Source organism: Felis catus, chromosome D2 (genome assembly GCF_018350175.1).
Source record: "Felis catus isolate Fca126 chromosome D2, F.catus_Fca126_mat1.0, whole genome shotgun sequence".
Classification (NCBI taxonomy): domain Eukaryota; kingdom Metazoa; phylum Chordata; class Mammalia; order Carnivora; family Felidae; genus Felis; species Felis catus.
In genome coordinates, this window is record NC_058378.1 from 60,174,531 (window position 1) to 60,189,891 (window position 15,361).

Sequence of the window (15,361 nt, forward strand, 5' to 3'; positions counted from 1 at the left end):
GATGGCAGAACAGAATGTCAGGAGGAGAGGTTTGGTCTGAAGAGGGTTATCTGTCCAGGAGACGCTTTATCCCCAAAGCAATGCGCTTCAGTTTGCTGTGCGCAGCAGAGCACCTGTTGGGGGGAGAAAAGTAGAGCACCTGAAAAGTCCATGAACAAATTCCAATCCAAAAAAGTTTCTTATTTTGTTCAAATTTTCATTAACAGACTGTTCTTTCAAATATAAGTTTTATTTGTAAAATAATCGGGAAAGTATCCAAAAGCCCTTTCACCATTCACTTGCATAATTATTCATCCTTTTTGCTCATGGAGTTTCCACTGGCAGACAAGCATGCGCGCATTGTGCATTGCGGGCGCAGATTAAAATGGTGTGCGACCTGCAAAGAAACAATGTGAAGTGTATACCTAGAGCCGCTGCGCTTCGCAGGCGCGGGGGGAATTGGCAGCATCTCCTTCAGAAATTACTGTGAAAGAGGAGGAAAATTTGATTTAAAATCCAGCTATGTAACTAAATTGAATTTGGGACTAGAAAGCCTTCGGCAGACCAATCCTTCCAGCCATCTGATGCGCAACATAAGGTTTCTCATAAAACAAAGAAAATGTCAATTCAGTTGTGAATTCATATTGATACCTGGAACTCTCCTGCTAGACCACCTCTAAAGGCCCAGGGTTCTTGGTCTCCAATTAAGAACTGTGCTGAAGAATGACTACGACACCCTGTTGAGATCAGATCCAAGCGGAGAACGTTACGAGAAAGGGGATTTCCTGGGGTCTCAAACGTCCAACAAACTAACAAACACTTTGTGGAAATAACTCTCTAACAATAATAATCCAGGGTTTCAGGACAAGGCTGTGATAATAGTTTTTTTAAATTTGTGATAGAATTTCAATACTGATGTTTTTTCCTCTGATTCATGAATAATCACTTTAAGAGTTCTACTCTTTAATTACTGGAAGAAAAGCCAGTCTCAAGTTTGTCTGGGTCAAATCTGTAATATTCCCTAGATACAGCTATAAAAATCAAGCCAGCTGTTTGCTCTGTAGTAAAATCACAGTAATTATGAAAGTGAAATGAATGAGACATTTTATTATCACAGCCCATGAAGGAATTAAACCTGTCTGAAGTCACATTTTACATTATGAGGAAGGGTACAGGAAGGGAAAAAGGGGAAGGGGAGGATTAATCTTGTCAGAAAACTAAGGTCAACGGAATAAACAAAAGAAATTGTTCAGTAAGTTGACATCAAAACACAATGAAAACTTTATTTTTTCTAACAAGGACGATCCAATTTAGACTTGGCTAATAGTAACGGTAGTCGGACAAATTCTGAGCACTAAGGAGAGTCAACTGATGCTCCTAATTTATCCACAGCTAAGACATACTTTTCTTAAAAGTATGGTAGTATCTGGCTCCTCTGATTGACGATTATAATTTTTGCAGTGCACTGAACACAGGCATGGAGTAACAGGGTTTGAGGTCCAGAAGTCAGCATTAAGATCACCACGTAACCAACTTCAGAGGCAATAAAGGAAGCTAACAAGAAATAGTTAAAGCAAATATTTGGAGGCCAAATCAATATCACCTGCCTAGTCTTCTGACAAGATAAAGCAGCGCAATATAGTTCTTTTCCATTGGAAGACAGCATTCTACCTCCTGTTCAAGTTAACAGTCTCATCAGTACAATATATAGTGTGCTAGTCAGACAGTCCCAAAGCAAACCAATTTTTTTGTTCACAATTCAGGCCCATTAAGAGATTATATCCAAGTTTGTCATTTTTTAGGGGTAGGGGTATTTTAAGAAAACATACATAATATGTAGATTTGTAAAATAAATATGAAATAGGGTCAAAATTTAGGCTAAGAGAACCTGCCCCATTCCATAGCTCAGTGTAAATTTACACTGCAGGAAAAAACTATACTCTCAAACTTTAAGATCAGCCAATTTCCCCTACCCCCCACTTTGAGACTACAACATAACTAGCACTTCCAACTATTACAATAAAAAGCTGCATGTACGAAGAGCTGTATAAATGAAAACATGGTTAATGCCTCAGTCGCTGCGCAAACGTGACTTCAGTTCATGCCTACTGCCCTTAAAACTGAGCTACCTCACAGATAGACCTTTCAACTTAAACTAATTAATCATGACGCGCTGTGAACATCTGCCGCTGTCCATCCAATAGTAGTAGACACTTGTGCTGAGGATTCTCCCATCTGTACACAATGGGGAAGAAGATAATAGAAGTCGTTAGTAATCAAAAGTACTGCATAGCCACATTCTTTAAAGGACTGAATGCCAGCTGGACTGGAGAGAGGAGGAAAACAAAGGGCTCTAAGCAGTAACTCCCTGATATCACTACAGATCCATGAAAATACTCTACTTGTCGTGAGCTTTTTGTAAAGCTATGTGCATGCCAAGATAATTATTTAAAATTTCTAAGATGCTCTGAACTTGAGATGTACAATAGCTACCTACACAATTTGGGAAAGCTGCTCCTATAATTGCACAGTACAGAAGTAAAATCTGAGAGTAAACAAATACTGTACATAATCAAAAATTAAATTTTTAATAATTCTTGAATTACAAGAGGAGTATCAAATGTTTTAAATGATACTTTCCCAAGCCCAAGAAACCAGATTTCAGGTTGGAAACTTAAGATTTAAATCCCTATGAGAAATTATAACCCCTTGGCCAGAAGCCTGGAAAGCAAATGCTGTCATCCAATAACCAATGTAGAGATATTTCCTGAGCCTAAAGGCAGATATCTATCACAGAAAAGAGGTGTCTTGGAGCCTTTTAACAATAGGTCAAAATTCTCTCTTCTAGGGGTGCCTGGATGGCTCAGTCAGTTAAGGGTCCAACTCTTGGTTTCAGCTCAGGTCATGATCTCACGTTCATGAGTTCGAGCCCTGCACATTGGGCTGCGTGCTGACAGTGCAGAGCCTGCTTAGGATTTTCTCTCTCCCTCTCTCTCTGCCTGTCTCCTGTCCTTGTGCACACAAGTGCGTACATGCTTGCTCTCAAAATAAACATAAAAAAAATTCTTCTATCTGTTGGGCTATACATATATATACAGAAACCCAAAGTTCTACATTTTCAAATTAACAGAGACTCTACATTTGGCTGATAATTAGCTGTGTCCCAGGAAAGCTATCATTAATATTTAAGAGTCCAAAAGTATGTAGGCAGAAAGTGAGAAATCTCACTGTTACTACTCCTTAATCTCAGCTCACGGTATTTCACATATCTATTTCACAAACAAGACCAGGTAACCCATCACAGTGTTTGTGACTACTATGAAAACTATGACATGTCAGTCAGCCTTGCTGCCTGCTGTGTGCTGTATGTACATCCATTACATATTCCTTATAGCTGGATTGAAAACCTGGAAATGAAATGAGGTCCCTGGAGAAACTTGGCCATGCTGGTGCTTTTTACCAAGTTTGAGATTTTCCAAAAAAATCAATTTTCAAAAGAAACATACATAAGTTAATTTAATGAAGGAGTTTTTAAGGGATTGCAATTTTCATCCCCTGCTAAAACCAATTACTTGGTAGAGGAATAAAGAAAAAGCCATGTGAAATAATACCAAGTAGCACCAGAATAGCCTTATCACTAAAGCTCGCATGCGCACAGGGCTGGGAGGATGGCTTCCTCTTGCCAGGCCCTTTAGGTCATTTCAGCAATTGTTCTGTTAAACACAGCATTAACGTTATCAAGACCCAGCAAGCAGCAGAGAGCTTACACAGTCACAATTCATAGTGTCTCATCTCCAAATCGGATAAAAGTGGTATACAGGATTCCATCCAGGAAGCATTCAGTCAGAGCAAGTTAAAGTCAGTACTTTCTAACACATTTTCAAGATATTTATGTTGAATTAGCCCAAGGGAGAAAAATCAATGTGCTTGATGTATTTACTGAGACTTGCACCTCAAGTCAGCCAACAACGGCTGTACCTTTGAAAGAAATCTAAGCAAAGAATTTAAACACAGTTGGGATTTCACCAATTCCCTAAATATTTTTCTCCCTGTGGGATAATCTTTTTTTTTCTTCATTTTTAAGGGACAATATATCTGAGGAAAAGAGATTATTCCTGGTGTACCTACCTAACCACTGTACAAAAGACTTCACCATAGACATTATACTCTTGATATCCCAAACATAGGAGTACATGTCATAAAGGATTGTCCTGTTGGCACAATTGGAGAGTCGAGTGAACATTCCCATCACCAGTCCACACATCTCCTCAAACTTGGCTGCTCGTGACCGCCATTCTTCAATCTATTGAGGATCGATAAAAATATGACTCAAAAACTGCAAGCATAACAAAATAAACTGCTTATATTTTCAGGTCCCTGAAATTTATCCTAAACATTAAAGGATCACTGGGCTTAAACTCTTTATTTTATTTATTTATTTATTTATTTTTTTAAATTTACATCCAAATTAGGTAGCATATAGTGAAACAATTATTTCAGGAGTAGATTCCTTAATGCTCCTTACCCATTTAGCCCATCCCCCCCCCCCACAACCCCTCCAGTAACCCTGTTTGTCCTCCATATTTATGAGTCTCTTCTGTTTTGCCCTCCTCCCTGTTTTTATATTATTTTTGTTTCCCTTCCCTTATGTTCATCTGTTTTGTCTCTTAAAGTCCTCATGAGTGAAGTCATACGACTTTTGTCTTTCTCTGACTAATTTCACTTAGCATAATACCCTCCAGTTCCATCCACATAGTTGCAAATGTGGGCTTAAACTCTTTAGACAAGCAGTAACAGTCTGTGTCTCCCCAAACTGACAAGTATTTCTGAAATAATCAACTGTGCCTTTCCTTCATTTTTCACTATAAGGTCAAACTATGGAACTCTATGTACCGGAATCCAAAACCACTTTCAAAGCATATTCTAAGATGTGGTCCATTTTCTGCTAGTTACCAATATATTCATTTAAGATGTCATATCATCAGCATGGGGATGCACCCAGGCTAGAGAAGCAGATATAAATCAAGCATACTCACTTTTTCAGAGTCTTTTCCTTTGCAATTGACACTGACAACACTGCTATTTGCTCGAAGCCACTGGAATTCCCGTAACATCTGCGCTCCTTTGGGTCCATGCTCATAAGGAAGGTAGAACAGGTCAGCAAGCAACTGCAAATCCTCCAAAGTCACTGGTTCCACAGTATACAGAGGCTTTTCATTGGGACCTGGCACAAACTGTTCCTTGTTTGTCTGTTCATCAGTCTGCATGGGGGCAATATCACTAATGCAATCTTCCTGCATAGACATCTCTGGGGATTTTGATTCAGCTATGCTCTCTTTATCTGTGTCCATTGGTTTCAATTCCTCAGCCATTTTAGCTTCAACAATTTCAGTGAGTATTTGATTGTCATTCTTGTGGTCTGTTTCTTCTTGTTTTTCTACTACCATGTCCATGGGTTCCTCATCTGGCTGTTTCTTTTCTTCTTCCTTGGTCAGAGCTGTAGGTTCACCACTCAAGGCTGCTCCCTGGCTCATAATGGGCTCCTGATAAACTGTTGTGACTACAGTTGTGGCATTTAAAGAGGGTGCTGCAACTAAGGGAGTCCCATCAACTACACTTGCTTTAGCTCCACTGTGTGCAACTTGCCTACCTACAAAAACAAATTGCCACAAAGATAATCAGAATTAGAAACAGAACAAATCAGATCTAGAGAAATGTTTTCTTACTGTATCTCTAACCTCAATTTGAGATTCCAAATATTAAGCCCTGAGAAAAGTGCAATCCCTCTAAACCCCAGGGAGGTAGGGAGGGAAGAGAAAAGAAACAAATGATAAACATCCCCTAAATATGCCAACATGTATTATCTTCTCTTCTGAAGATCTAGATGTAAAAATAATTATTCCAAAAAAACCATTTTTAAAACAAATTAGCATTCCATCATAAAAGCTACCTCAGACCAAAAGTTAAGATTTTAAAAACCTTATTTCTCTAGATCCCTTCCCAAATTTTACTTTGTTTTGCGGGCCTACGGTAGGAACATCAAAATGTTCTTTACCATTCAACCATGTGACCCAAACCCCCTTATAACAAAGGGCCAAACTCACTGCTATACTGATGAGGTACACCAAACTCCTGCAACCACTCTGTTAAAGCTAACTTTAGAGCCATCTGTGGACTATAGAGCACATCAGTTTCAATATCTTCATCACTGCCTTCATTTTCTAACTTTATCTGGATCGATACAGTACTGTCTTCACTGTCAGCTGCAAAAAAAAAAAACAAAAAAAAAACAGAAACACAAAAACAGTTTTGATTACAAAAGCCTCCTGACAAGTGAGAGGAACAAATGCAAAACACCAGTTGTTACAGTACAACTAGAGAAACAAGGAGCAGGAACATGAACAAACCTTAAACATAAAAACGCAAACACAACCAAGACCCTTAACTGAACCACTTCACCTGTAAGTCATCTAAATGCATTGCTAAATGTAGGGGCACCTGGGTGGCTCAGTCGGTTAAGGGTCTAGACTTCGGCTCAGGTCATCATCTCATGGTTCCTGAGTTCAAGCCCTACATCGGGCTCTGCACTGACAGTGTGGAGCCTACTTGGGATATTCTCTCTCTCTCTCTCTCTCTGACCCTCTGACATCACACGCTCCCTCTCTGAAAATAAATACCCCCCCCCAAAAAAATTGTAAATGCATTGCTTAATGTAAAATCGCAAATGAACTACAAAACACTAATTTCAGGGGCTTCTGGGTGGCTCAGTTGGTTGAGGATCTGACTCGATTTCAGCTCCAATCACGATCCCAGGGTCGTGGGATCGAGCCCAGCCTCAGGCTTTGCACTGAGCATGGAGTCTGCTTAAGATGCATCATTCTCTCTCTCTCCCTCCGCCCCTCTCCCCCATTTGCATTCTCTCTCTAAAAAAAATCAAATAAATAAATTTTGAAAATAAAAAATTTTTAAAGCCACTAATTTTAGAATCACTGGAAAAGTCAGTCATAAATGTTCAGAGTGCCAATCGTTGGGAATGTGAAGTTAAAGGCATATGATTTCCATAAAGATAACATTCCCTACCCTTGAGGGGCTTATAAATTAATGGGAAAATCATTACGAAAACATACAAGCAAATTAGTAAGTATATTGAGGGGGAAAGAGAAAAACCAATAGAGAACCCACATATTAAGCACAGATAATAAATAAGCACATAATGAAACTCTAAACCAGCATAGTGTTAGAGAAAATGAAGTCTGAACTCTGGCTTAGTATCCAAAACCTTCTACTCTTAGCTTTCCTTCATATTTCCCTGCACATGGCCCAGTTTGGCTATCACTCAATGTGCTTCATGCTCTGCCTTAAAAGCGGTAGGAGGTAGATGCCACGTACCCAGAGGGAACTGAGACTATATTTTGTTGTTTTTTTTTTTAATTCAAGGGGATGGTCCACAATGATAGAGCCTTAAAGGGAGGCATTAATCCAATAAACAGAACTGGAAGGAGTACAGAACTGAGAAAGAGAACACAACTATATGACTACATACCATACCCAAGTACCATGATGTGACATTCCCATACCCCCAAATGAGCCCAAATTCAGATAACTTCAAATTTTCAATGTCCAGCGCTTTTATCTCTCGTCCACCAACCCTTTCATGCCCGGCACCTCTACTCATACTGTGATACTCGTAAGTATCCTCTCCTCTAGGAAATGGTTTCTTAGCACTTTTGCTTAGCAGAAATAATCATTCCCTCCTCTGTGTTCCCACAGCACTTTGTAAACAATTTCCTCAGCATTTATCAAACAACAGCACAGTCACCTATATGCTTTATCCAAAACCAGACCATGTTTTTCAAAAGCGGGGACTACTTTATTCTTTGCATCTTTAGTGCCAGGAAGGTGCACTTGCCAAATCTTACTAAGTGTTTAAATATAATGAATAAACAACTAGCCAGCATTCTTACTTAGAAACTCAACTGGGAATTTTTCATGAATAAAAAATCAGTAAGCCAATGTCTAAAATGACAACACAGAATATGTTCCATTAATATAAGCTGAAATCTAAATGATATATGAAGTAATTCAGGTAACAGCTAGTGATCTAAAATACCCCATTTAATAAAAATCACCAGGAAACATAAATTGATTGGGAATAATTCCAGGAATAACAGGAACACTAAAAAACTACTTTGTCTAGTGCTCCGATTTCAAAGTCACATTTTAAAAGTAAAGAACTGGGGGGGGGGGGGGGTTGGGGGGAGCAAAGAACTGAGGCCAAGAAGTTATTAAGTAGTTTGTCCAAAGCCACTCAGCCCTCTGATCCCTCCTTCTCTCACATATACACCTCACTCATAGGACTAAACAACATACTTCAAAAAATCTCTTAAATTATGATGACAAACCTGCACTTGACAATAGCTCTAGTTAACCCCAGGTCTCCCCGCAAGGTCAAGGATTAAGCAGTCTACTTACTCATCACTACATCTTTTCTCACTCCATTCATGTTTGATTTGTACCAAGTGGCAAGGGTGTGGATAGCAACATAGTTGGCTTCAAATTCACAATTTGGATTAGTAAGGACTCCTTTTAACCGTGGGATGAGTTCTGTGGATCTTCCTTTGTATGGGCCCAGAAATAGTCTCTTCTGATCATAATCATTAGCATGAATGTTATCCCAGATTACTGGAGCTCTCTTAATAATCTTAGAAACCTCTTCAATAGACTCCACTGGAATTTCTTTAGAAACAACTTTCGGACCTAGAAATAATGACAACCATTTGTTAAAAGACTCTCAAACATGATTCTTCAAAATATACTGAATTCAATTTTTTATTGTATTTTGTCATTTATGTACTTTCTGACAATTTTTCTTTTCAAAGTAACACAGCAACATGTCTTTTTGAGTGTTCAGTTTTACCCAACCCCTCCCCAATATTTCCTCAGGTCAGATTTCTAGAAATGGAATTAGTAGTAAAAAGATATGGATATTTAAGGTTTGGGCAGGCTTCCTCAAACTGATATGTTATAAGGAACAAATTGTTGAGGTGCCCGAGGGGCTCAGTTAGTTAAGCATCCAACTTTGACTCAGGTCATGATCTCAAGGTTCAGGAGTTCCAGCCCCACACCGGACTCTGTGCTGACAGCTCAGAGCCTGGAGTCTGCTTCAGATTCTGTCTCTGTCTCTCTCTCTCTGTCCCTCCCCTGCTCACCTCTGTGTCTCAAAAATAAATAAACATAAAAAAAAATTTCATGTAAACAATTTCTTTTTCCATTATAATACAGCTTGTTGATTAATAACTGTCAATTCGGCAGGATAGCTTTCATTTTATAAAACACTCTCCCCCTATGGCTGAGATCAATACTCTTTAGCCCAGTTCCCTACACATCTATTATTTATCAGCAACTGATACTTAGATTCACTGCAAAATCCTTAAAGATGTTTTTTATACTAAATGAAGAATGTATACTTCATAAAGGGGAATTTTAACAACAAAGTTTTCTGGTTAAAGTTGTTTTCAAAAAGTATCCAATTAACCAGAAAAACCAATTTCTAAGTTCTAGTTAACTAAAGTTTTACTGTATAAATCTTAAAGACTTACCTGTCCAAAGCACCTCAATTCCAGGGAGAAGCTTTTCACCCACAGTCCTTAAATAAGGAGACTGAGACACATTTGGGTAACAGAAAGTGCCACAATATTCTGAATGTAAAAAGGAAAATTAAGTAAAATAGTTAGGAGTGAAATGGTCACGAGTTTTTAAATGGGGGGAAAAAATGTCTACCAATTCTAAATTCTTTTCATACAAATGATAAAGAACTTCCAAGTCGTATCTCAAAGGAATTAAACTCAAGTGGATAGTTCATTAAAGAATCAATTAAAAATAAAGAAAAATAAGAATCAATTCATAAAATCTGATACTCTTCCCCCAATAATACATATCAATCCTTATTATCCTACAGTCATTAGAAATACAAGTTTACTAAAGAAATAATTAGAATGTTTAGTATTTTCTACATACTTTGAATTGGCTACATTTCTCTTACAATTAGAGGCCAAACAAAATGAATTGACAATATCATAACAGACAAAATGCAGTATTATACGCCATGTTATTAAGACTCAACTGCAACTAAATAGTAATTTGCAGCTTCTGCACTGCAAAGAAAACAATCAGCAAAACTAAAAGGGAACCAATGGAATGGGAAAAGATATTTGCAAATGACGTATCAAATAAAGAGTTAGTATCCAAACTCTATAAAGAACTTAACAAACTCAACACCCAAAAAACAAACAATCCAGTGAAGAAGAAATGGGCAAAAGACATGAATAGACACTCTTCCAAAGACGACACCCAGATAAACAGACACTTGAAAAAAATGCTCACCACCACTCATTATCAGGGAAACAGAAATCAAAACCACAATGAGATAGCACTTCACACCTGTCAGAATGGCTAAAATTAACTTAGGCAACAACAGATGTTGGTGAGGATGCGGAGAAAGAGGAACCCTTTTGCACTGCTGGTGGGAATGCAAACTGGTGCAGCCACTCTGGAATACAGTATGGAGGTTCCCCCCAAAATTAAAAATATAACTACCCTACAACTCAGCAATTACACTACTAGGTATTTATCCAAAGGATACAGATGTGCTGTTTCAAAGGGGAACATGCACCCCAATGTTTATAGCAGCGCTATTAACAGCCAAAGTATAGAAAGAGCCCAAATGTCCATCAACAGATGAATGGATAAAGTGGCATACAGAAACATACATACATACATACATACATACAATGGAGTATTACTCGGCAATCAAAAATGAAACCTTACCATTTGCAACAACGTGGATGGAACTAGAATGTATTATGCTAAGCGAAATTAGAGAAAAATACCGTATGACTTCACTCATATGTGGAATTTAAGATACGAAACAGATGAATATAAGGGAAGGGAAGCAAAAATAATACAAAAACAGGGAGGGGGACAAAACATAAGAGATTCTTAAATACAGAGAACAAACTGAGGGTTGCTGGAAGCATTGTAGGTAGGGAGATGGGCTAAATGGGCAAGGGGCATTAAGGAAGACACTTGTTGGAATGAGTACTGGGTGTTATATGTAGGGGATGAATCACCGGATTCTACTCCTGAAATCATTATTTGCACAATATGCTAACTAACTTGATGTAAATTAAAAAATAATAATAATAAAGCATAATTTTAAATTTAAAACAATAAGTAAACATTTAAGAAAACATTAAAAAATAACAAATAGTAATTTGCAATGAATTAAGTAATTCCCAATATAATCTTATTAAACATTATTTGAGTACGCCTGTTATATCAGACCTCTGAGATAAGGTTCATGGCTCACAGGATTCTCAGACATATACACAAAGTTAAATAATTCAGACAAAATTTCTTAGAACAAATTTATTTATCTCTTTCTGAAAAAGAAGTCAAGGGGAAATTCCTTATAAGCCTAATTTTGAGAGGCAACTAAGAGAGGCTAATACATTATCAATGGAAGGAACCAGGGAGGCAAGGTGAGAGAGGAAAAGTGGGGCGGGGGGGGGGGGGGGGGGCGTTATTTAGCAAGTTTTCTTTTTTTTTTTTTTTTTTTTTTTTCAACATTTATTTATTTTTGGGACAGAGAGAGACAGAGCATGAACGGGGGAGGGGCAGAGAGAGAAGGAGACACAGAATCGGAAACAGGCTCCAGGCTCTGAGCCATCAGCCCAGAGGCGGACACGGGGCTCGAACTCACGGACCGCGAGATCGTGACCTGGCTGAAGTCGGGCGCTTACCGACTGCGCCACCCAGGCGCCCCTAGTTTTCTATGCTGAGTCCTGGAATTCCAGAAGAGCCCAGATGGAAGTAGGAGGAGTGAAAAAAGATACAGATATGCATAGGCAGAAAAAAGGAACAAGTAGGAGGAAATGAGAAGTGACTAAGTTAAAAGCAATGGTAATTTGTTTTCTAGTTTTACATTTGATAATACTATCCTTCCTTTAATCCTGAAAATGTAAAGTTCATACACTTCCAGTACTAAAAAATACATGAAATCTTTTGCCTGTTCAGTTGCCATTTATTAGTCCCTAAAATTTCTCAAGTGTAGGACCTTGAGAAATGTCTTCTAGAAAAAGAATTCCTACTTTTATACACCAAAGGGAGAGGGGACAACACAATAAAGGCCGTATATATTTCTTTGAAAATGATGTATTTCAAGAAGTCTAGTTAAATATAAAGCTATTATATACAATACCTGTGGGACAGAAGAGGAAAGTTTCTGGCTCTCCTAGGTATTGATAAATTTCATTTGTAATGGAGACCTGGGCATGAGCAAAAGAACTGAATACCTCTTTGTCTGCTGCACACATATTATGGTCAATATCATCAAAAAGCAAGGCAAATGACCTGCACCCAAACTGAGAAACCTAGGGAAAGCGGGGGGGGAAAAAAAGATGATTTAGCAGCTGTTTTTAAGTAAATAAACACCTGGCTGGATCAGTCCGTAAAACATGCAACTCTTGATCTCAGGGTCATGACTTCAAGCTCCACACTGGGCACAGAGCTTACATAAAAAATAGGATTAAAAATATTAATGTAGACACTTAACAGCTCTATCTAAAAGTCAAACATTTTTCTTAGTAGAATGTTCAAAGCCACCCCAATTTTTTTTACATTTTCTATGTTAAACAGCTAGACAAGTTGGAACCCATTTTTCATTTGAGTTTGAATGCAGTATGTTCCAAAAAACCTTCAACGATATGGCCTATCCCTACCTCCCTGGCTGCTGATTATAGAAGACCAGACAGACAGAAAAACAGAAATAGTAAGTGAACTCAAGAGATGAAAAACCTAGGCTTGTTCTAGTCCCAAAGACACACTGATCCTAATTAATCTCTGCACATAAACCTAACTAGTCCATGAATCAGAAGGAACATGGTATTTGATCAGATAGGGAGATAACCTCTTAAAAAGCATATTCATGGAAATTAAACCTCCTTATTAAATTTTTTACCATCTTAATGCCATCAATAATATAAACCTTTGCCTAAAGAAACACGCAAACATATATATGTATTATGTATCAGCAAATTTACTTTACCAGAAAAAATGTGCGGCTTTTATGTTATGCAGAATTTAGATTCCAATCAGGCTTACCAATAGCTTACTTGTTTACCTAGTCTGTTTTCCTTCTGATCTTTGGAAACCAGTCAACCATATGGAGACTGGATTATACCTCTTGTCCATATTAACATATTACATGTAAAGGCACTTACATCTAACAGGTAACACCCTGTTTCTATTAACCTCAATCACAAATTCAGTCAAGTACCCAATAATATACAGAGCTTCTCAAAATGCGATTCTGGACAACCTGAATTTTTTTTAATTTTTTTTTTCTTTTTTTTGAGAAAGAAAGGGAAAGAGCGGTATCACATGCACAGGGGAGGGACGGAGGGAAAGAGAGAGAGAGAATCTTAAGAAGGATTAGGCCAACTGCGGAGCCTGACTCAGGGCTCAATCTCACAACTGTGAGATCATGACCTCAGGCACCCGGGCACCCCTGGACAACCTGAATTCTAAAGTAAGTCCCCACTCCCAAGTCTGTATTTCCACCCCAAGTCAGTTTAAGAATCTCTGGAAATGAACCCTATTAGCAACTTTTTAAGCATCACTTCTAAGCATTTCTTCTATAGCAGTTCTTATGCAAACCAAAGTCTGAGAAGCACTGATACCTCCAGTAAAGCTCTCTTGACTCATGTTAGAAAACATCCTCTATCAAAAGCATGAAGGTAAAAAAATTGTACAGAAGCAAAGAAGTATAAATTTGGTGTCCTTTTAACATCACTAAAAGCAACTCAGAAAACTTTGTTTCCAGTATACCGAATCAGGGGGAAATAATGAAAAAGTAAAGCTACCTGGTCCAGTTTGCGTTTCAATGTAGATACTTCCTTGGGGTTAGAAAAAGTAATATCCAATCCAGGTGAGATAGCATAGATGAACTCTATCTCATATTCTCGTGCAGCAGAGATGAGTGTCATAAGTTGCTCTGAAGAAGAGAGTCCACGTTTTTAGAATGCAGCACAGAAAACTAAAAGAACCTTCACCTTTCAACTAAAGACAAGAGGTCATTTTCTCCAATTTACGATAGGTCAAGAAAGGAAAAATCCCTGAAATTTTACATGTTGGTCATGTCCAATGTGATAAGTCATACAAAATGCCACAAACCTCATGTGGCTTAATGTCACCCTAAAATCAATAAAGCATTCTCTTTCTTTCATTGCCATTTCTCAGAAATACTGAATTAAGCATTACTTCTCTTACTGAACATAAGCCATTTTTATTTCCTACATTGTTTGAGATGTATGGTTTTTATTTTTTGCAGTCTCTGAACTGCAATTCTTATATAAAAAAATCTACATATAACTACTTTATAATTTGGAAGAAAAATGTGTTCTTAACAACCAGGGTTAAGTGACAGCCTTAACAATCCTTGTCTTTATAACTACAGAAAATACTCATTACAAATCTGAAGTTTTAAAAATGTGACAATTTTCCTAAGTAAAACTAAATTCTATTCTATACACCAGTAGACCTATCTTTACATAACTTTCAGTGGTATCTCAAGATAGTCATTTGACTATATTTTGATTATTGATCACATAAAATTTCATTACCAGCACCCAAAAAATAATTAGGTTGAACACACACTTAAATTATATAGAGTAGTAAACAAAAACACTAGATGGAGATGGGATACATTTTAATTGCTTCTTTGTAATTTAAGAAAACTTTCTGCTTTCAGTGTTTTGGCTGCACTCTATAACCAAGTTATCTTATTAGCTACGTATGTGTACCATTTTAATTCCAAGTATGAAATGTTTCCCCGTTTGTAAGTCCCCAAAGAAAAGCACCACTTGTCTAATTTATAAGGAGGTTCTGTTATGTCCTACTCTATTCACTATGTATTTACTATGTATTTACTATGTATTTATGTATTTAACTTAACATTAAGAACACACATAACAAGGATAGTTTGTGATGGCTTTTCACTTCAGTATAAGCCTAGACTAGGGTGAGGTCTTTATTTTAAATAAAGACAAAACCAAGTAATCAAGTGATCAAGACCAAGCCATTCTTGAGTCTGAAGCAAAAGGACCAGTAATACTGATCCTGTCTTTACTTAAAATTTTGGTATCTTGCTCATGGATTTTTTTTTTTTTTTGCATTAATCTTGGTTTAAAACTTGCATAAGATACTATTTATCTTCATCACTGATTTTTTTTGGAGTCCCTTACTTAAACTTTGTACCCAAGGCAGGCATCTCACTTGCCCTGCCCCAGGCCTAGTCCTGCTTTAGTACCTCTTTGTTCAATGG

At 37.6% G+C, this 15,361-nt stretch overlaps 1 protein-coding gene across 1 annotated transcript in view; it reads right to left on the reverse strand.

Annotated features, from left to right (window-relative positions):
* The window catches only part of OGA (O-GlcNAcase), a 29,623-nt gene that overhangs the window by 8,707 nt on the left and 5,555 nt on the right, over nt 1-15,361 (reverse strand). The window contains exons 4-11 of the mRNA XM_003994344.6: nt 13,902-14,032; nt 12,239-12,410; nt 9,579-9,677; nt 8,452-8,736; nt 6,084-6,242; nt 5,016-5,629; nt 4,108-4,282; nt 631-716 (exon numbers count right to left, since the gene is read on the reverse strand). Of these exons, the coding sequence (XP_003994393.3) occupies nt 631-716; nt 4,108-4,282; nt 5,016-5,629; nt 6,084-6,242; nt 8,452-8,736; nt 9,579-9,677; nt 12,239-12,410; nt 13,902-14,032 (1,721 nt within the window). The remainder of the gene's footprint in view (nt 1-630; nt 717-4,107; nt 4,283-5,015; nt 5,630-6,083; nt 6,243-8,451; nt 8,737-9,578; nt 9,678-12,238; nt 12,411-13,901; nt 14,033-15,361) is intronic.